At 42.1% G+C, this 23,406-nt stretch overlaps 2 protein-coding genes across 5 annotated transcripts in view; one reads left to right on the plus strand and one right to left on the minus strand.

Annotated features, from left to right (window-relative positions):
- The first annotated feature begins 1,528 nt into the window (after positions 1-1,528).
- Positions 1,529-12,708, plus strand: TANK (TRAF family member associated NFKB activator). 4 transcript variants are annotated; one of them, XM_061557045.1, is made up of 10 exons: positions 1,558-2,013; positions 2,054-2,151; positions 3,184-3,375; positions 4,335-4,460; positions 4,590-4,704; positions 5,806-5,837; positions 6,648-6,739; positions 6,937-7,055; positions 7,198-7,778; positions 8,072-12,708. In XM_061557045.1, the coding sequence occupies exons 3-10, from the start codon at positions 3,196-3,198 to the stop codon at positions 8,204-8,206; spliced, it is 1,380 nt and encodes a 459-aa protein (XP_061413029.1). In that variant the 5' UTR covers positions 1,558-2,013; positions 2,054-2,151; positions 3,184-3,195; the 3' UTR covers positions 8,207-12,708. The 4 variants fall into 4 exon arrangements, with proteins under 4 accessions (XP_061413030.1, XP_061413029.1, XP_061413028.1 ...); XM_061557044.1 differs by having other exon boundaries at positions 1,559-2,151; XM_061557047.1 differs by having other exon boundaries at positions 1,583-2,151; positions 7,198-7,601.
- A 6,198-nt stretch (positions 12,709-18,906) lies between these two features.
- The window catches only part of LOC133345921 (bone morphogenetic protein receptor type-2-like), a 31,506-nt gene continuing 27,006 nt past the window's right edge, over positions 18,907-23,406 (minus strand). The window contains 2 exon segments of the mRNA XM_061557048.1: positions 18,907-21,437; positions 21,746-23,094. Of these exon segments, the coding sequence (XP_061413032.1) occupies positions 21,214-21,437; positions 21,746-23,094 (1,573 nt within the window). The 3' untranslated portion in view covers positions 18,907-21,213.

Consider the following 23,406-nt stretch of genomic DNA (forward strand, 5'->3'; position numbering starts at 1 on the left):
GGTAGTTTGGTGGTGGTGGTAGTGTGGTGGTGGTGGTAGTTTGGTGGTGGTGGTAGTTTGTTGTTGGTGGTGGTAGTTTGGTGGTGGTAGTTTGTTGGTGGTGGTAGTTTGTTGGTGGTGATTTGGTGGTGGTAGTTTGGTGGTGGTGGTTTGTTGTTGGTGGTAGTTTGTTGTTGGTGGTAGTTTGGTGGTGGTAGTTTGGTGGTGGTAGTTTGTTGTTGGTGGTGGTAGTTTGGTGGTGGTGATTTGGTGGTGGTGGTAGTTTGGTGGTGGTGATTTGGTGGTGGTAGTTTGTTGTTGGTGGTGGTAGTTTGGTGGTGGTAGTTTGGTGGTGGTAGTTTGTTGTTGGTGGTGGTAGTTTGGTGGTGGTGATTTGGTGGTGGTGGTAGTTTGGTGGTGGTGGTAGTGGTGGTAGTTTGGTGGTGGTAGTGGTGGTAGTTTGGTGGTGGTGGTAGTAGTGGTGGTGGTGGTAGTTTGTTGGTGGTGGGGAGTTTGTTGGTGGTGGTTTGGTAGTGGTAGTTTGGTGGTTTGGTAGTGGTAGTTTGGTGGTGGTGGTAGTTTGGTGGGTGGTGGTAGGGGGGGTGGTAGTTTGTTGGTGGTGGGTAGTTTGTTGGTGGTTTGTTGGTGGTGATAGTTTGTTGGTGGTGGTGGTAGTTTGTTGGTGGTAGTTTGTTGGTGGTGATGGTAGTTTGTTGGTGGTGATGGTAGTTTGTTGGTGGTGGTAGTTTGTTGGTGGTGGTGGTAGTTTGTTGGTGGTGGTGGTAGTTTGTTGGTGGTGGTAGTTTTGTTGGTGGTAGTGGTAGTTTGTTGGTGGTGGTGGTAGTTTGTTGGTGATGGTAGTTTGTTGATGGTGATGGTAGTTTGTTGGTGGTGGTAGTTTGTTGGTGGTGGTAGTTTGTTGGTGGTAGTTTGTTGGTGGTGATGGTAGTTTGTTGGTGGTAGTTTGTTGGTGGTGGTAGTTTGTTGGTGGTGATGGTAGTTTGTTGGTGGTAGTTTGTTGGTGGTGGTAGTTTGTTGGTGGTGGTGGTAGTTTGTTGGTGGTGGTAGTAGTTTGGTGGTGGTGGTAGTTTGGTGGTGGTGGTAGTTTGGTGGTAGTTTGGTGGTGGTGGTAATTTGGTGATGGTGGTAGTTTGTTGTTGGTGGTGGTAGTTTGTTGGTGGTGATGGTAGTTTGTTGGTGGTGGTGGTAGTTCGTGTTGTTGGTGGTAGTTTGGTGGTGGTGGTAGTTTGTTGGTGGTGATGGTAGTTTGGTGGTGGTAGTGGTAGTTTGCTGGTGGTGGTAGTTTTGTTGTTGGTGGTGGTAGTTTGTTGGTGGTGGTAGTTTGTTGGTGGTGGTGGTAGTTTGTTGTTGGTGGTAGTTTGGTGGTGGTGGTAGTTTGTTGGTGGTGATGGTAGTTTGGTGGTGGTAGTGGTAGTTTGCTGGTGGTGGTAGTTTTGTTGTTGGTGGTGGTAGTTTGTTGGTGGTGGTGGTAGTTTGCTGGTGGTGGTAGTTTGTTGCTGGTGGTGGTAGTTTTCTGGTGGTGGTGGTAGTGGTAGTTTGGTGGTGGCAGTAGTTTGGTGGTAGTGGTAGTTTGGTGGTGGTGGTGGTTTGCTGGTGGTGGTAGTTTTGGTGGTGGTAGTGGTGGTAGTTTGGTGCTGGTGATGGTAGTTTGCTGGTGGTGGTAGTTTGGCGCTGTGGTGGTAGTTTCGGCCGGGGAATTTCCCCGTGCTATTCTGGGCGGCGGCAGCGGCAGCAGCACCACCCCGACCCACCCCCAGCCACGCGCGGCCGGGAATACCCCGGGCCGGGAGGGGAGGGGAGGAGGCCTCACGCCGCCTTCACTCGCGTCCACAGCTCCCTCCACGACTGCCAACAACAGCAGCAGACAACAGCAACAGCAGCGACGACCACCACTGATCTACCCGTCAGCTGAGCCCCCACAGCGAAGGGAAGAGAGAGAGAGAGCGAGTGGACAAGGACGACACCGTCGAGAGGTGGACGACTCCGTGACCACCACCCCGGGCCCTGCGTGCAGAGGGCCCAGCCAGGAGGGCCACGCAGAGGGCCCAGCCAGGAGGGCCCAGCCAGGAGGGCCACGCAGAGGGCCACGGCCGCCCGGCTAAGACGACTGTCGGTCAATCATCCAGCCAGACAACAACCCGGGACGTTGACGTGAGCTCGCTCACTTGTTCGTGTTGTGTTGTGGGGTTTTGTTTGATTTATTGTGTCGCTGTGTGAGTGTCAGCGAGGCGGTGTGGGTGGGTTTTTTTGGTGGTGTTTGGTGGCTTTGGAAGTGAGGTCACACGTGGAGTGGTGGTGGTGGTGGCGTAGCTGTGTAGGCCTACCGGCACTGCGGCCTCCCCTTGGTGGACTCGGCCTCAAATGAGTACGGTGTGTAATCGTTGACCACCGGGGAGACAAAGGCGGCCGGGCGTGGTGCTGGCCACCCACCCCCCTCGTGTGTGTCTTGCCGGCCCTCATAGGCGCTTGCTACTCGCTAACAGCACTTGCCCCTACAGTCTGTTCAAGGTTATAGGATGGGGGGATCTTAAGTGTTTGGCAGGCCCGGGTCAAGTGCATTACTCAAGTGAATACGGTGTAGCAGTGGAGTGTCGACTTTAAAGTCCCTACTGCGTTTCTACAACGAATGGCACCGTTTGGTTAAGCAGTCAACCAAATACCGTATTGGGATATTATGGAGGAATCGCCCTTCGTGACTTCTCTCTGTTGTCTCTCGCTATCTCATAGTCGTCTTTCTCGCAATCGCTTGGTCTTTGTCTCTCATTATCTCTTCCCACTGCGATGTGGGTCATGTTGTGTGTGTGTGGGGGAGTGATGCTATCCCCGGATATGATAAACGCAAGTTAAGAGAGAGAGAGAAGTTGTGTTCAGGAAAGTACTGTAAGTGAGTTTCAGCAGGACACGTCGCCACTAATTATGGAAGGAAGTATGCCCGGGGACAATGTTCACAGCAGAGATGGGGCGATGTCATCAGAGCTGCTGTGCAAGCACTTGATGGACTTGCATTGTAAAACCGTATGTTGAACGTGATTGATCCGGATGGACATCATCCTGCAGTGTTTAGATCATGACTTATGATGATTTTTTTTGAATGGCTGTGTTTTATGTGAGCTTTGTGATGTTAACCTAAGATGCTGTCGAGGATTTGAGTTGGCTGAGAGAACTTCTCAATACACGCTGCAGGTGGACTGTGCAATGACGGAGTTCAACAGTGAGGCGTACGTTGGAGTGACAACGGAGATGGATTTCCGGGCACGACACAGATCTGGCGAGGTTGACTGTGGACCACAGGAACATTCAGAAACGGAATTGTTCACTCAGCAGCCAGGTGCAGCTTCTCACCTGGCCCAGGGAAAGCCCTTTGGAGATGTTGTGGTAAGGCATCAGAACCTTGTGTGATAAATCTATTTAAACACAACAGCTGATTGTGAATTAAAACATGTACTGTGGTAGAGAGAGGAGGCAATATTCTTAGGTTTTTTCGGTAAAGTCACCACCTTCTCCAACCATTATATAAACGGAGTGGTAGCTCCTGCAATCTCTCATTTACTTGATACAGCTGTCGTGGCTGTGACGGTTCCACCTGAAGACGGAAGCTTGTGTTGCCTCCGAAACGTCGTGATTTTTATTTTATTTTACTTTTTAATGTTTTTACCTACGTGACTTTACCGAAAAAACCCAAGAATATGAATCATTGCAGTCACGAAAGCTTCAAATCTAGAAGAGGCAATGTTTTTTTTATTCTCTTTTTTATTCTTTTTTTTATTCTTTTTTTTGTGTCTCCCCCCCCCCAACAAATATATACCAATTGTGCAATGTGCTTCATGCCGTGAGACAACCTACGAAAATCACAGGGCAGCGTGCACCACGTGTGAACGAACAGTTCTTGGAGACTGCGTGATATTTCAACCAACATTTGTAATTCTTACAGCTGGAATGTATCCAAATCGAGTGCAAAAACAATGCTTAATATGATGACTATTTCTGACAGTTATTGGTGATCAACTAACCAGTTTAATCACAGACAGCTGGCAAGATTTGAACCTAGGGTCATAAGCAATACTGGCTTATTGCGCTGACCTCTTGAGCCATGCATGTGCTTTCTCAAGATGCAGTGATGATTAAACTGGAAATTGTTTCTCCATGCTGGTTTTCATTTTAGTTATTGAACTTTTATGAAAGTACACTTACTGGGAATACGTGGTTTGCCTTATACAGTATATACATTTAAACAGAACCTGCTTAAATTATGGTTAGCTTGTGTGCAGTCTTGGAGCACAACTTTAAATACAAGACTGCCAGCTACATGTGACAATCGTATCTTTGTGGAATAGAATCACTGCAACCACAAAGAAAGCATGGACAAGGTGGTGAACGATGTCAATCTCAACAAGGCATACCAGGCATACAGCGTGGCCTGCAGAGAGAGAGATTGCTACAAGGAACAACTGGAGAAAACGGTAGGTATTTTCGAATGTGCACCGATTATAGTTTGCTTTGTTTTTCGTTCAATGATCAAAAGACAAGTTTGTTAAGATACTGAATGTAAAAAAGCAGCACCTTAGTCTCTTACATGATATCACCTGCAGAAAAAGGATTTTCATTTGTACAAGCAAGAGGCTGGGAGGCTACAGGCACAGCTGAATGCCAAACAGGAGTTCGGTAAACAATTGAAGCATCGTGCTGAAGAGGGTAATAACACAGGTATGTATGCATGAGTAAAATTATATTGTGATATTTGTCATATGAGCTTGATGTTTTGGTGTTCGTTAAATTAGTTTTAAAATAATAAGCCAACTTGGCTATGCTATTCTTGTGTATGGCAGCAATGTGTTCAGGTTCTAAATGCCAATGTTAAGGTAGCTTTGCTCTCCCTCTGTCGAAGGAACACATAGGCATTCGCGACCAATAATATCCATAAAAAAGGGTTTTTTTGTTCAATCGCGTAAATATAAATGTGTTGTTAAACCCGCCACCACCCGACACCGCCATTAACCCCCCTCTGGTCTTCGCACTTGATAGGCCTGCAGTGATGACATCATCTTTCTACTTCCTCTATTTAAGACTGAAACAGGAGGACTTCTTCATAATTATGGCTATCGCTTGATGAAGCTGGTTGTAATCAGCAGCCAAACGTCATACTCGATTTGTAAATGTTGTGGGTTTACTCTCCAACACACCGGTGTGTTGAAGTAGTAACTAATTGGCGCGTTTTGTTTACGTGACAAACCATACTAATTGGTTGTGTCAGGTGGTGGCGGGTCTAACTACACATATTCACGTGATCTAACCCAAAATAAATACATTTATTACAGTGGTTTACTCTATAGTTCATGTAGTATAATTAAATAATAGCAACATCTTTATTCCACAAAGAAACAAAAGAAGTAGTAATGTTGCTGTAAAATACAAAATGAGCTTCACCAACTTGTACTGACCAGTGTGGTGGGGTATGGTCAGATTAACCCCGGACTGACATGGCATGGTTAGGCATTCATCCAGTGGTAGGTTAGCAAAGGCTTGTAAAAAACGGTTTATAAAAAATATTTACTTGGGCATTGAATTGAATGTGGTGAATGAGCAACAATTGTGAAATGAGTGGGCAGCCTGTTATGTGACACTTGACTGCACACATGGACTGCCTGTGATGTTTACAGCCTGTATGACTATACACATGCAAATTAGATGTTTGTATTGGAAGTGTTTATGTTAAAATCTGAATTGTTACGTTATAGGATAAAGTATTAATGCTTCGTCATGTTTTTTTCAATGGTATATTTTAACACGATGGAACATTACTGCAAGTCCATTATGCTGAGGACAGGCCATATGAGCAGGTAATGTACATAACACAGCTGCCTATAATAACATACTCGATCTGTCATGTCCTTGAACATGCATTTTAATATTTTGTAAAAACTGAAACGTGGTGTTATGATGTATACTGTTATGGGGGCTTTCATTTGATACAACATATTACATTTACATTAATTTGAATTGTGTTTAATCAGGGGAAAACATTGTAATGGACACATATGCATTATTAAAACACAACATGTTCACAACTCTGTACAACCATTAGGAAACTAATGAGGAAAGAAATTAGACGATACAAAACTAAAATGTATTAATGGTGGGATCATGAAATCAGAAAAACTAAATTGATTGGTCAATTTCAAATAGTATTGAAGATTATTCGAGAGAAAGATGGAAGTTTATAATGCATATTACAGACAAAAACTTAGGAGGAATGTAATGCAGATGATTATAGCATCAAATAAATATGATATACCCAGCAAACAATGTGTTTGGTGAGGAGGATGTTCCAAATGTCACATCTGAAGAGGTGTAACCACTTCCCTCTCTAGTATGAAGATGCACAATCTCCCAAGCCAGATGGGATAACATAAGAGGGACCAGACATTTTTACTAAATGTTTAGATAGAAATTGGATACCTCAATCTTGGAATGATGCCTAAATCATTATTTAATTCCAAAATGGAGACAAAACACATGAAGAATTACAGATCCACGTGCTTCTTATCACGCAGAAAGTGTTCCAGTTTGTAATTCTGAATAATAGTTAACATGGCCAAACTCACGTAGTCGTGATCTCTCTTTAAAGGCACTCTTAATATTTTGTGCAGGTGTATGATGTCGTATCGACAGAAGTCTCACAAAGAAAGACACGGCCAGTTCAAGAGAGGTTTATGTCGAAATGTTCCTCTCCAGGTGAACGGTACGTGGTTCAATTGAATAACATCTATATATCCAACTGCATATAATCCACAATACAAGTTAATGCCTTTTTAACTCCAAATAATTAACAAATGCAATGAAAATATATGAAAAGATTGTTGTTTTTCCCATAGTTACTGTATATTATATACTTGAACTCAGGTGAATTTCCTGTGTACAAATTGATGATGGGTGTAGGAGTGAGCTGGAGGTTGCCTACCAGGATCTGCAGGAGGAGTTTAAAAAGCTGCACATGGTGGTACGGAAACAGTCCAACCTGCTCAGGGCATTTCTGAGGCCAAAATCTCCATTGACTTGTAAGTGTTGCCTCAATGACATGCACTCACCTTTTAAAACCTAAACACATTAATACAGTTGGACATTTATTATATACGTATACGATCACTTGTTTTTTTATATTCAGTAAAGCATTTCATATTTTGCCTTCTTTTTTCACAGACCCTGAATCCATACCTATACAGTGCACGGACATGGAAGACTCGATCCAGGTCACTGCCCATACAAGGCTACCCCGCCAAATGGCTGAAGGCCTGGCAGCTGTTGTTAATTCACAGGATGTTACGGATCACCGTAAACAAACACTTGCATCATTTGGAAGCAGAAAAGGTACTTCGCCCAACAGAGGTCACGAACAAGTGCCAACCGAATCTAACATGGAATGCAGAACCCCTCTGGCTGTGCTTGCTGCAGTACCACAAGCTGATGACAGCTTGCTAATGACTGTGGAGTCCCTGTCAACGCTTGGACTCAAACGTCCTCCTGCTGACATGGAGTACCTAGAGAACCTCATCAGCGAGGATGATGATCTGACCGGCCGCCGGGGGGAAGGACGTGCTCATGAGGTGGGCAACTTTGCCTTAGGGGAACACCACTTAATCACGTCCATGGAACCTCCGACTGATTCTCCTGCAGCAGCAGCAGCAGGGGTAGTGCCAGGTGTAGCACACAATTTGGGTGCGTCTCCTGTGAATGCTTTTCCAGGCTGCAATGTCCCAAAAGATGACAATAATCTGCGTAAGGTATAACAACACACATTTTGCAATTGATGCGTACAGAAGTAGGATAATGTAGTAATAACAACAATACAGGACTTTGGCATGTTGTTTAGACCAAAGTTTCATGTCCTTGGATGTCCTCTTTATTGCTATTTATATTGACAGATATTAGCATATGGTTCATTACAACACTTGATGAAAACATTCAATGATCACAATAAGAAATGCCTATTCAGATTTCAAAAAAATATGTTTTTATACAACTGCTGTTACATGATAGTATGTCTGCTCTAAAGTGTGTATTTCTTTCTGCACAGGTTCTACATTGTAATGAGCTGGAAGAGATGCGTCTGAATTCCCAATCAAGTGACGGATCACAGTTTTTCTTCCCTTCTCAACAGCTCATGGGCAGCGATTTTTTATACACGCCTCCTGATGATAATCTGAGATGATGCAGCTTTTAAAGCTACTCTCAGACATACAAACCAGAAATAACATTGTAAGTGGAAATAATTGCTTCAAAACAAGAATCGGCATATAAAGTGCCTTTAACCAAGCCTCAAAATTTTTGTTTTTATTTTTTATTAAGAGAGTGTATTTTTTAAAGTTTACTCTGCCATCACCATCCTTGCTCCATCGAAACACGATTTCCAAGATGCCAGTACAGGAGAACCAAATGGAGTGAATGCATGTGAAGAAGAAGCAGCTTGATTGAGAGCAAGATGCCAGAGTGCATTATTCGGGCATTTGCATTTGATGTATAACCTAAAGTAATTGATGCAGATTTAAAGCTTTCGTGACTGCAGGGATTCATCTTCTTGGTTCTTTCGGTAAAGTCACGTTTCGGCCACAACGCAAGCAGCCGTCCTCTATTACTGCTAACCCTACTCCCTCCCTTTGATGCTGCTAATCCTGCATACTGCATAATGCACGGGCATAATATGACTTTGAACCCCCCTCCCCAACCTCCTACGCATTCCACAAGTAGTGACTAATCCCATATCTGCATTTACCATAAATATGCTAAATTCCTCTTGATATGCAAATTCCTTTGTCAAGGCGCCCCTTCCCCCCTCCAACCCAGCTTAAATATACGCTGCCAAGCCTGGTGGTGCCCATTCAGACGCTGTCTTTCCGACAGACCTGTTCTTCACCTGAGGACGGCTGCTTGCGTTGTGGCCGAAACGTCGTGAGAATTATTTGATGTTTCATTTTAATTATTTTATTATTTCCCTTCTACGTGACTTTACCGAAAGAACCAAGAAGATAATTGATGCAGGTTAAATCCGTTTACAACCATTACTACCAAGATCATTGATTATCTTTAAAAATTGTATACGCTGCAAGAAAAATATATATGGTATGTGTAGGCCACATTCTTAAAATTGTGATATAATCAAGATCAAGATGTCATCATGGCCAATGCCTATGTAATGCCACCACAGCTCACCAACTCTTTCTACCCTCCGCCAGATCCCACAGCTGCTACAGAGTAGGCACAGAACTTCCACCACCATCTGGTCTTTGGGGTTTCTTCCTACTCGTAGCCAGATTTGTAGAGACCACTCTTAATTGCCTGTCTTGGTAAACGGCCCTCCTGCATTTTACACGCGTGTCCCTCTCAGTACTCTCATTTCTGCATAATCATATCCAAAACACCTTCCTGTCATGTTCTCTTCTTGACTTCTGCATTGCTCATCCTATCTTGCCATGAAATTACGGGCACCCATCTCAGACACTTGGGCTCATAAATGAGAAACTTATTTCCATGCTGCTTAGCATCAAGCTCTGATCCATATAGTAATAATGCAGATAGCATTTCTGCCTCAAATGTCCCTTTACACTCAGACTAATCTAAGCAATGCCAGCACAGCCCATTTAAATATACTTCTAAATGGTCAGTGTCTGAAATAAGACAACCTCCCAGTCGACCTGTGTGTGACATTGGGCAGATCTGATATTTCACAACCACCTGAAGAAGACAGCCAAAACCGGAATGATGAACAACCTCAGGAAACTAGTCGGCTCAACCTATAGACGATTCGCACAACTGTTATCACCCTTTGGTAGTCAACTGCCAAGTATTGGACACAAACCTGGTTGACATCCAACTGCATTCAATCGTGTGCACACCCAGGGATGCTAAGTGCTGAGCAGTATCACTTCCCATTACAATTACGACTGTCATTACAATTGTCATGAGGCAAAGGCCAAGATTTGTGAAAATACTGTACGCAAGTCTCACAATACACCTGGCCATAGTCGACCCTCCATGAGGCCGCTTGTCACTGCGGTGCCCGTAAGGTCCAAAATGCCACACCGAGACTCGGCGGTGGCATCAATTGCCAACTCCACTGTATTCCTGACTGCAAACTGGCATGTTGATTATGGGCTCTTTTCAACAGGTTCTGTACCACCAGGGTATGTGTGCAACCAACCTGACAACCCACTCTGGATGTGGTCAGCGTCAGACTGACGAGTACCGCCTTACTCGACTTAACAGTGGTCTCAGCCCCCCACACTGCTGATGAAGCGGGTATCTTCTGGCTTCAGCATAATGAGCGTACGATAATAGATACTCGTCCAAAGTGGTTTTCATATTTGTAAAAAAACCTGGCCTACTAAAGCAATATGCCTACGTTGCATTATGGACATAACTGCCGAAATAGTCATCTCCCAGTCTTTTGCTACCATAACTTGTGAACCTACCACAGGAGCCTCATTTCTTACTACTGCCATTAACTGTCTCAGGAAAGTTTATCTTCAGACCCCAATGTCCAGCCTCTGGCTAATGTCATCAACAGCCGTATGGCTTCAGCCAACAAACCTTCATCTGCATACAAAAAGCCCCGTACATGCATCTTCGTCCTTTTATTTACTCCTGGGGTTTCTCCTGTGCTGATTCCATGGATGATCATGAATACATACTAAAGCACAACATTAAATGAAGTGCTAAACAATACAACCCTGACATACCTGCCCCGATATGAAATCATGATGTCTATACTTTGTCTACACAGGCACGTTTTTAATCAGCTAACTTATTCACACCTCGCTTCACAAAATCATTGGCTTGTTTAAGGTCTACAAGAAAATCGAAAATTCCCCCCTACTCCCAATTCTTCTTCATCAGCTGTTTTACCTTAAATAACTGAGCATAACAAACCCTCTGATTTAAATCAAGACTGATTTTCCCTTAAGGATTATTCTGGTTTTTTTATTCAATTTGGCAACATTCTGGTAAATGCCATAATTGGAATGCTCAATATACTTATTCCTTAGAGTTACTGTACTCCATATCCCCCTTTGCAGTGCTATGATTATTGCCTTTTCCAGTCCTGTGGCAGCTGTTTCCTATTTCAGGAAGCTTTGATTATCTTGTGCAACTTCAACATGCTTTCACCCCCTTTCAGCATTTATGGAGTAATACCAAATTCCTGCTGTCTTTCCTTTTTTCATCTGCTTCACTGTTTTTGCCTGACAAGACATTTCTAAACGAGAGAAGTGAATGTTTAGTAAACATAAGGGCTTCTATTGTAACTTATGTGCCTAAAGCAGACCACAGTCATGTCTCCTTTTGGACCAAATGATAACCAATAATGTATTTCTGGAAACAGTTGACAAAATTACACAATGCTGTAATATTAAATCAAGATAACGTGACGATTAGCATGCTTGGCTATGTACGGTGCAATAGAAGTTCATACACATTTATACACAAGTATAGTTTTGTAATATTTTGTACTTTGCCAATAACGTTTGTCGATAGTTTTATTATATGTGAGATATATATGAGTGTGTACATGTGTGGAAAGTTAAATATCTCAGGTCCGAGTTGAAATATTGACCAAATATTTTTGTTAAACTAGTGATTTTTTTGGGTAGGTTTTGCATGTACAGCAGAACTCTATTAATCCGTCTTGATATGGGGACCATATCACTTAACCTATAATGCGTGGGACACTGCAGAGGTTAGTCCCATAATCTAACATTTTTTTGAGGAATTGGCCGCTGTTAATCCACGTGGCTTACAAGGAAACGGGTCGCTTGACTCACCGCACCATCAATCCGGGATATATTTCTAGATTATGCGGTTACGATTGTTTTCAACACCCAAATGGAGCAAATCTGCTATATGGGTCAAGCGTATTTTCTTTGTCGCATTTTTTAGGCTTCGATATTCCGTAAAAATCAGATGCCAACAGTTTTTCTATACTGACAGCTTGTCTGTGCTGATGCAAAACCCAAAAATCTTTTGCGAAAAATATTATATTCCACCAACATTTCTGTCTGCAACTCTGCGTTTATTTCTGCAGCACCTTTTTGTCTAATTGCAGTTCCCACGTGTTTCTATCTGCAGTAATACAGCTCTGCGTTTCTGCAACTAAGCTTTTCAAACACTGGAGTGTGCACTTCATTTATTTCGCAATGCAATGATTTGCGGATTCCGCAGCTTATGATTATGGGAGTAGTCACGAACTGCGGGTAATCCGCAAAATACTGATTCACGGATTATCAAAGTGCTGTATAGTACTATATTACATTTTTACAAAGAGCAAAGTTTAATGAGCATCCTTTGTAAATATAATACTTCGTCAACATGTGACATGAAGTTTAAGTTAACCCTACTTAGGAAAAAGCAGACTACATATCAGCTAATACATGTATTTGGTTGCAGTGCAAGAAACGTAAGAAGTTAATTATGGAGTAAACTCCAAACACATAACTGCCCCATCTTAACCTTTTATTGTAAGTGTATTACAGTAATTGTGTTTGTGACTCATTTATCCTCGTTATAATTTCGCCTTAGTAAAATATATATTGCTTTGACAGTGCTTTTGCTTGTATGAAGTTTGTTAAAATGGTTTTAACAATCATGTTTGTTGACTTAAATGTAAATCAATGTACTGTATGTCAAGTAAAGTTAAATAAAGGACACATTTACACTTTGAAAGTGGCATCAATTGAAATTTAATTATAAAACATCCATAAAAAATATTTTACAATTTGTGCAATTCACAGGACAAATCTTGAGAAATTGAGCCTCATCTGATGTCATAAAGGCAGAGACATAACCAGGCAAGAGCCCGCGATACTATACCAACACAATTCTCCTTTTGCAGGAAATCCTGGGTCAAAGACTTAACATAAGGTCATCCTAGACCTGATCAAAATGCAATTTCTATCACAAATAAATGAACAGGTGACAATGGTATTTACTTTCTCGGCACCAACTTTCACAGTTCAGTCCAGATCTGTTGGCTCGTCCAGAGGATTGTGTGTGGTTAAGGATGTCCATGTTGGAACAAGTGGCATTTGAACAACAATCTTGCGCCTGGAAATAGAGCATTCAGGAAGATGGGAATCACGTTCAAATGTATTTTTATTTTGTTCCTCCACGTTGGTAATTTTATTCAATGCTGAACTTGTGCGAATAACTTCTAGACTTTCTTCAAGAGCTTGATCAGCACTTTTATCCCAATGACCCAGCCTTGGTTGAGCTCTCACTTCAATCAAACTATTGTTATTTGATGACTTCGCATTATATTCATCCGTTTGTTTTCTACAACAAAACATACACCCAGAGTGACCCCATGCCTTTGAACGTAATTTGACATTCAAACGTAAGCCATTTGCAACGCCTATTTTCTCACAGGACACAGGCTCGGCACGTTTGTCCCGCACACATTGTGGCCCAACGCTAGTCTGCCCAAGAGTTGGTAAAAACCCATTGGGACATTTCGTTCCCAACAGACCACCATTGCCGACACCTCTCATGTCATCGGTGCCAACGCGAGCACGCCTCGGTTCTTTCACCATGACCACGCCGCCGCCGACGGCTGGAAATCCGCCAAATGTTTCGGGCAGCCGTGTGCCACGTGTGCCCGCTGCCACATCATTTGCAAGCCGCGCAAGACTTCGACGCGAGGTGTCGCGTTCGATGCGTAGGAGGACCCCTCCTGGTCCCACGCGGTGGCACCCACGCTGCTCGCCAGGTGGCAGCAACGGCTCGTCTCGTGCCGATGCCCCCCCCGGAGCGAGGTGGCAGCGGCACGCGCGGTGGGGGGTGGCCCCCCACGTGGTGGGCACGGCAAACATCGCACGGCCATCGTCGCCGTGGGTGGCACGGGTGGCAGGGGCTGTGGGTCGCTGCGGTGGCCGCCTCGCAAATCTCTCGAGTGGGGGGCGCTGTTGGCGCTCCTGGTGGAGGAGAGGGGAGCGCATCTCGACGAAATGGGTGGTCATCACCGAGCCGAGACCACCACCACGACGATGATGATGGCGCCATCGCCGCCGCATCCTCCTCCTCGTTGTCGTCAGCAACTCTCCACGCCATCGTGGGATTGATGTTGATGCTGATCAATAAACCACAACGCAAACATGGCACGGCCATTTGAGTGCACGGGTGGTCCAGATGTATTGTGACCCCGCCGCCACCCCCCCCCCCCCCCCCATTAATTGACCCCTAACATTGCTTTCCCTTTTCATGTAAATTTATGTTTTAAATAAGCCTTAATAAAAAAATGTTAAGTTTTGGAGAATAAAATCATACAAATCTAGAACGTTTTGGAGAATTAACATGGAGGGGGGGGGGGTCACTAGACATCTGGACCATCCTGTATAATTGTCTGCACTGTTGCGAATCAATATTTCTAAAGTTTAGCATACATTTACAACTTGTTCTCACCTACATTCCACGTAAGTGTCATACATTCTATACGATAATCGTTAATCCAAACGATTTGGCGATCGATGGTCCAGCATCGTAAAATATCGCAATACTTTGATGCGTTAGTTCTGTGCCCACAATGGGTCACATTTTACCACTCGTAAATACACTCCCGCGACTCGTGATAGAGGCATAAACACTTACAAACACATGCAGTACGTACGTAGTGAATAATATGTAAGCATATAAAACAAATTCAGTTGGGGCCTAGTGCCCCATGGGTCGGTGCCTCCCTTTCCTAGTTTCCCTGCCCGGGATCGAGCGCTTCTCCAGGCAAGGGGATCGAGGGTGAGGCCGGAGTAGGCCGGAGTCACCTAGGTAAAAATAAATAATAAAAATAATAGAAATAACTTTATTATTTCTAATAATTAATAATAATTTTATTTCTATTAAATAAAAAAATACAACTAATAGTAATGAAATTATTATTTCTAATAATAATTAATAGTAATTGTATTTCTATTATTTAAATTTTTATTTTGACCTACGTGACTTTACCGAAAAAACCTAAGAGTATGAATCCTTGCAGTCACGAAAGCTTCAAATCTAGAATCCATTGATTATCTCCACTGCTGGATGAAGCACTATAAATTGTTGCCTGACACTGCCAAGCATGCATCATGCAGTTTATCGTCGTCGTACTCTATCCACTGCTGCATGAACATCATGCATAATATTCGTGGTGCTTTTGGTAAAGTCACATAGAAGAGAAATAATAAAGTACATTTTTTATTTTTATTATTTCCCTTCTACGTGACTTTACCGAAAGAACCAAGAATATTAATCCATGCAGTCACGAAAGCTTTAAATAAAAAACCATGCATAATGTACGTTGCCTCAGTAATTCTGCCCCCCATCATCGTGAAAGAGCGCAGAAGTGTGGTCAACACATCTACGCAGGTGGACTTCTGGTTGTAATTACTGGCGAAACGTCGTACTATGCTTGTAAATGTTGTTGCTTGGCTCTCCAACACACCGGTGTGGTGCTGTACTAGTATAATACACTATACACTACACTATTATACACAATACACTACACTGCTACACACTACACTATACACTACACTATACACTACTATACACTATACACGACTATACACAATACACTACACTATACACGACTATACACAATACACTACACTACTACACACTACACTATTATACACTACGCTATACACTACACTGGTGTGCTGTACTAGTGACGAATTGGCCACGTTCTGTTTGTGTGACAACCTTTACTAGTTGGCTGTGTCGGGTGGTGGCGGGTTTTAACGACACATTTATATATTTACGCGATGTAACCCAAAAACCTCTATTATGGATCAAAACGATGCATGTTAAGTTGCCTGTCTTCTTCAATCTATGTGCCCCTCGATGTGTATCTCAGTTGTACATCCAAGTTCACATCTCGCATTGTGGGTTATTCGCTATTGTCCAATGTTTAGCCAAATAAATGGGACCTTTTTTGCCAGATTCCTTGCAAAAGCTTTCTATTTGGTGTTTGAACATCTTAACACCTGTTTTATCGCAAGAAAAGTTAAAACCGACACTTATTGCTTAGCCATGTCGGCAGGTACTCAGGAATTATTTGAACATTGAGCCAACGTTGGCCGTACGGATCAAACCATTGGCCAACGTCAGCCAACATTGCATGCGTATTAGGTAATATGCATTCATTGGTTAACAACAACAAAAATTATCAGCAGAAAGAGATGGTGAAAAGTGTTTCAGCATACCATACCTGTCAACCCATACGGTTTACCCCGTATTCTTGTACAGGGAATTTGAGTTTCCAGGTCCATACGGCATGCAGCATTTTTAATACGGGAAAAATGTTTTGTTTATTTGTTTGTTTCTCCATTGTGATGGGACTTTGTAGAGATTTCTAAGGGCATGGGGTGACCAATAAGATCTGAATTGGTCTGTAATAAGGTCGGCACTGATAAGGGGTTGACAGGTATGGAATACATGGGTATGCATATATATAAACGTTCCTTCTTAAAGACACTAGCTAAGAATTGTGCAGCACACAATACATGTCACGAAGGTCACATTTCAAAGAGGATTATTTTCAAGCATTAAATGTACATAACGTACAAAGTTTGGTGAAGAAACGTTTGTTGTGAAGCTGTCAAGTGACTTTTAGCACATTCACAATCACGGAAATATCAAAATAGCATCACCAAACTTTGCCTTCTCCCGAATGAATGCACAATACGTACTATACAGAACACATGACAATGTCGGAATTAAGACGAAACGTTCTACAAGCAATATACAAGTTGTACTATTACTACAGGAAGATTTCAAATAAAGATAAACTGTTTTGAATTACCTAGAAAGACGTTCCTTAGACGATTAACAAAATCGGTGTACCTCCAATTATCACGGTTGGCTACGCACAGTGCGAAATAAGTTCAACATATTATAAACACACATTTACCTTTAGTTCCCTGTGGGTGCCCTGAATAAGGCGAACGTCGTAGTGCGTTGCACGAGTAACTCCGCACACAAAAACCACACTCCTCCACTCAGCAGGGCAGAGAGAAAGAGTGGCAATGTCAAGTAGAGGAGCTGTCCATTGCCTAGTGACAGGCGGTGTTCACAATACTAAGAGGGCCTTTGTGTGAAGTGCACAGGACCAAAAGTGACGTCGCTTTTTGCAAGATATGTCTACGGAAAGTTTTTTGACTTCTCTTTTTTGTTACCGAAACATGCGTTTTAAATGTTCACGCGTCCCAAACGTTAATATTCAGCTAGTTACACGAACACTGTCAGTAGTACATTGAATTTTAATTATTTTTTGTGTAAAATGTTTGAGTAAACAGTTTTACATTTCCTAAAGTAATAACACAAATCAGCCGCATGACCTTATGGGAGTGCTTAATTTCAGCAGCATTGATTCAATACAAGCAAATTGGACCAGTTTCGAGTCTCATCAGCAATCAGCCTTGTGTTCAACTTCTTTCGCACCGTACGTAGCCAAACGTGCTTAAACCATTGCGAGTGACCTAACGTTTACAAATTAGGACTCTGTTCGATGGGTCCATATTCGACAAAAAAACGATACAATAAATAACACAATAACCAGTAGCATCATTGTGGAGAAAGTGGAAGACCCAACGACTGTGGGCAATGATTGAAAGCCAACTCAATCTCCCTGTTTTATGGTTGCTCTTTGATCATCCTGTGGAAGACTTGAGTACACAAGCAACGACATGTCATAGCATGTTGGATGTCAATATCCTTGTGGACATGACCCTGAAGGTAATATGCCCTTTTAAAGGTTTGGCCTCCTTATTGAAGAATGTAGAGCATGACTTTTCAACTTCAAACACTGCAAGAGTACAACACTTAAGATCCTTTAAGGCAGCTGCAACAGTAGACATTTGACCGAAATGCCAATTGTGTTGAATTCTATGGCATGCATTTATTGCCCAAAGCATCTGAAGTTTTAAAATGTATTCAGAGTTATTTTTAAAATGTATTTGGTAAGGTATGTTGAGGAAGAGAAAAACCTCGATTACTAATAGCTTCAGTTCACCATACACGAGTTTATCATCACTTTATAATGCAGCCTATAAAATTATTAAATGTAGACTATCACTTTACTCTGCAAAGCAAATCCTATAATTAGAAACACAAAAACCCAACATTAATCAATAACACTAATTGTGCCTGTTGACGACTGCCAACGCAGAATCACCAAATAATTTGTATAATTGTAAACACTAATTCAAAGCAATTATGTAACTGTAACACTCGTCAATTGTATTTTATGATTAACCAGTTATTTTTTATTGGCACATTGCACACAAAGTAAGTTGAACATAACCTTTGGACCAGCAGCAGTGAACTGCTTCCAAATACTTTCACTGAATGCTGCAGTTTGTGAAGCATCAAGGCACTAGGCCCTATCAGACATCTTGGTGTGGCTGAACATTTTCTCAAACTCCATACTGTTAATCTGTATTAGGACAAATCCCGTGAAGATTATCACGCAGCCTCTCCTGATTTAACAGCAATAGTATTTACCGACTGATTAAGAACATACAATTCAGGTGGACATCATTTGTGGACTGCTGCTGCATCTCATTTCGATGCAGCAAGTCGATGCGACACTCCTTAAATAAGCATTGGCCCACACTCATCTTCTTTGGCGACTGAGCAAGTCGTGCACATTACACCTTTTATGCCAAGTCTATATGCAGGTTGATCACGATTGAATTCCCACAGTCGATCTCAAATTCATAAACCCCGGAGGGGTAAGAGGCAGAGCTGACCTCCAACCAGGATTTAAACTCGCCATATTTTGAGTCAAAATTGGCAGCATCTGTAAAATTACATTTTACAAGTGTTAATTTATAACTCCAAATGGGTGATATAAAAAAAATCTCGTAATAATGCAAATAAACAATGTAGTTAACATGACCTTTTTATTTGCAAGTTAAAGCAGAGGCAAAACTATGCAACTTCATACATGTCAATTGTTTCAATTCATATAACAGTAAAGTCAAATGTGAAATCCTCCAAGTTTCCACATGTTGGTCGAGGACTATCAGTTTTATAATTATCAAGCAAGGTGACACCCACACACAAAGTTCAAAGCTAGTCAGCTGACTAATAGTACACCAATGTATGAGCTACTGAAGTCATACCAAAGTTTTGGTACCTCTCGATCGATATAAACATTGTACACGATATTTTGACATGGCTTAGACGTCAGAAAATGTACATCACATTTCCTGATAAGCTTGTATGGAGTTGATATAAAAATATAGCAGACTGCATTTTTATCTTATTTTTTTTCATGAGATAAACTCGGTTTCAAATCATCCTGCACATTGCATTATTTGGTCGCATAGTGGTTTACTTTATCCAATATGCTATATTCTTCAGAGCAGGTTCCAGTGCAATCTTTTTGCTTAAAAAGACTGCATGAAAGTAAATATGAATTGACGAAATGAAGAGAGCAGCACAACAGTGTTAATTCAATTAAGATGGTCACTGTACAACAAGATGTAGAGGTGGAACAGTGCGTAGTGTAATGTATAACGAAACTTTAACACACCCAGGCCTCCATGTATCATAGCAAGTCACAATTGTGTCTCAGCATCATCAAATAAACAGCAATATACAATATATAGAGGGGTTACGTTTTGCATCCTTAGTGCCTGCAGATCACGCAAGCCTTTCCTCCTTGCGATGGGAAATTCAATAAGTGTTATACAAATAAAAAAATACAAATATTTTACAATTCTAATTTTACTCTATACGTTGTACGGAAATTTACAATGTGTACATAACCTGTGTTATGTACGTACCTAGTATCCAAGTAGCCAAAAAAAAGTAATATCATAAACAGGGCAATATTTGCATAGCATGCAGAAGAATCGCTATTGCACATCGAATGCAGTTAAGAACCCAGAAAAGCACAACTTTTAAATTTAAGGTATGCCTAAAAAAGTTTTAGACCCCATAAAGTGATCACTGTTCAGCAAAAACTAAAGGTTATACATGGGTAAAAAAGAAGTGCAAAGCCAAACGTAAAACTACAGTAGATTGAGACAGACCGATACAATTTGCGCAACACAAATCCAAGTGTAGCTTCTGCAACTATAAAATCGCATCGAAATCAATGTTTGTTACAATAACATTTAACCATATGTCTATGTGCAAATATAATTAATTCCATTCCAACCAGCACTTGTATTGCAAATTTGATGTTAAAATAGGGCTTCATTATAGCATGTATAATTTTTTATGACAACCTGTTCACATCTCTTGCCTTACATGAATGACACATTGTCAACAAACATTACACATTTGGGTGTATGGCATTGCAAGACTTAAGCACAATCTGTACATAAGGAGACATCCAGATGAAACTAATGTGTTTTTTTAACCGAGCAACATCAATAAGTCAATAAGCCAATAAGTGCACACTGGCCAATGGAACACGTACAGAACGAAACGACAGGTGAACAGAACGAAGAAATAGGTTGATATGCTCAACAAGCAAATGATCTTAACGCCTATATTTTCATCCGAATATTTGTTGTTATTATACCTACACTAGCATGAAAATGTTGTTACTTTTTTTTGAAAGCTATGCTGTTTATTTTCATGTAGTTAACCACGATTTTTCTTCTGCGTAGAATTAAATAATATACTTTAGCACTTCCATGCATGCCTCATTTTTGTGAGCCATGAAAATAATACACACAATGCAATAACATTCTACGAAGCAGTTTTTTCACAGTTACTAAACAAACAATAACTGACGCTGCTTTTAAAATTATATTCATGTTTAAAAAGATATTTTTTATGATATCAGTAAATGAGGACAAGCCATTATGGCAACAGGATATTACATTCACTATTTTAACTATGTTGAGGGAATTCCACATTTCCATACATACCAAAGAAATGACACATCACTAATGAGCCTCCTGAGCTCTAAGGATACAGGTACCTCAATTTCCTGAATGACAACCAAACAAGTTACTTAACCTGTCACTACATGTCCTCAAACAGACAGCAATCACATTATAAAGTAAACTTTCAATTCCATTCACGATTACCTGAACTTTTGATTATCCAAAACCTCCAAGGTCTAAGTCGATTTTTGCTAATGCATCACTGTTTTATTTCTTAAATATTAAATAAAATTTCACTAAGTGCTGCAGATAAAGGCCGTGCCTGTCACAAGGGATAACCAGGCAAGGTTTACACCATGCTGCCTCCAAATGACTGTGGTACCATTGGGCCCCCATCTTCTGCCAGCAGCATTGCAGCTACTGGGGCCTTGGCTCCATTCAGGCTGCCCAGCGATCGTGCGGGACCGCTGGAATCTGCAGATACGACCCAGGTAGTGGGACGCCACTGTTTTATCAAGTAAGGCGTCTTCACGCGTCTCTTGATCTTTTCACCGGACAGAGGCTTTTCTTCACCTGGGCACATGTTATAAAAAAAATAATGCAAGTGTCATACTAGCAAGATTATAGCAAAAACATAAATGCAATGTGATGAACACATGTTCCGTTTACTATAGTTAAAAGTAAAAAACGTATTCTTACATTGTTTTATAAAGCAGCATTTATGTAAAAAAATAAAATCTTAAAACTAAATTTTCCTACATATAGAAATAAAAAGGATATATTTATGAAATGACACGCCAGTTATACTTTTGACAAAAGGGAATGTAACCAGTGCTACATTAAATGGTGAAAAAAATACATTAAGCTTACATGTCAGTCACCTGAGCTAGATGAGTTTTCAGCATCTGCATCATAGACGCTGAGTGTGAGAGACTGGGGCCTCTCCGACGTCGCTTCAACACCCAGGGAAGCGCCTACCATTGTGGAGGCACTTTCCACCCCGGCCATGTTGCTGTTATTATTGTTGCTATTAAGGTGCACGTTTGGGCCTGATGGCAATGCTGCAACCCTTTCATCGGCTGCCAAGTGCTCAGAGCTCTGTTGATCCCTCCCAGAGCAGGAGTCCCTTACAGGGCAAGGTTGCTGTTCTTTCTCTGGCCGCCCAAGTAATGGCTGGCTCTCATCTGGACTTGAGTGTTGGCTGCTTAGGCCATTCTCTTCTGCATGTTGTGGTTGAAACTTTCCGCCGCTCACTTTTGTGCTCGTGGAGGGCTCTGCAGTTATCTCAACCATAAGTGCTTGCGTTGCTGTACCAAGTGCTGCTTCATTCATGGCAGGTGCATTTACAGCAATACTGCTGCAAGAAGGGATGACACCATTGACGCGAGGAGCGTTACTATTAACCATCATGACCACTGCTTGTGCCTTGGCCACCTGCTGCAGTTCCATCTTGGCCACACCCGTTTCCACCTGCAGCAGATTGCATTTCCCACTGCTTGAGGCTCTGCCACCAGCTCTGTCTCCATGTGGCATGGCTCTGGCTTTCACTAGACCAGTAAAAGGTAGACTAGTAGGGCGACATGGCAGGTTGGGTTGCTTTGGCAAGGGCTGGGATGCCTGTTCTGCACTTGCATTAGGAACCTGACACACCTGAGGCTGCAGCTCAGCTGGAGTGCTGGACTCTGATGCAAGCCTAAAAAGTGGATAAAGCAAATTCGGGTTGCTGCTGCTTAGTGGATCTTTCCCACTAAACTGTTTGGATGAGGTCTCTGTAAGGTTTTCATCTGAGCTTTCCTTCAGGTTTTTGTCTGCCTCCTTAGGATCAATCTTGATGGCTTTGAGGTCTGCTTCAGTAAGATGCAGGCAGGCAGGGTTCGGCACATGTGCAACAATGGGTGAGCGTGTGACCTGACCAATGGCACCTGGTGCCACCTCGAGGATGGGATTGAGGCATGTGGTGGGCACGCCTGGTGTTTGTGTGTGTGAGGCCGACAGGCTGGTAAGGCTGGTGTCCGGGCTGAATGCTCGTGACTGTGCCTGCTGCCGCTCATAGTTTATGGAATTGCGATTCTTGGCATCAATGGCAGGCTGGGTGCCTGAGCTGGAATGATCCGAGGGTAGGTTTTTCTGGAATCCGTCCGAGGGCTGCCCTGCATCTTCGATGTACGAAGATGATGAAAACTCCTGGAAAGGCCCGAGTCGTGGGAAACGCCACATGCTTGCCAGATTCCTGGAAAACAAAACCAACTCATTGGGCATAAATAAAATAACAGGCATGACATAGTTTTGTAACGTGGTAACATTCCTAATTGCAAAACGCCTTGATATAATCAATTAATAAAATATTAGAGCACAAATATCTCATCTGTGACAAGACTGGACTTGCTACAAATACAATAAGACACACACAAGAAAGCAAAACAATATTCGTAATATTTGATTTGAAGCTTTTGTGACTGCAGGAATCCATCCCCCCTTTTTAACCTATAACCCTCTTGCCACGGTAGCTCTCTCGCCTACTTCAGCATTTTTCTTGCTGTGG

The sequence above is a fragment of the Lethenteron reissneri genome, chromosome 23 (assembly GCF_015708825.2).
Source record: "Lethenteron reissneri isolate LAM-NWPU_2019-01 chromosome 23, ASM1570882v1, whole genome shotgun sequence".
Classification (NCBI taxonomy): Eukaryota; Metazoa; Chordata; class Hyperoartia; order Petromyzontiformes; family Petromyzontidae; genus Lethenteron; species Lethenteron reissneri.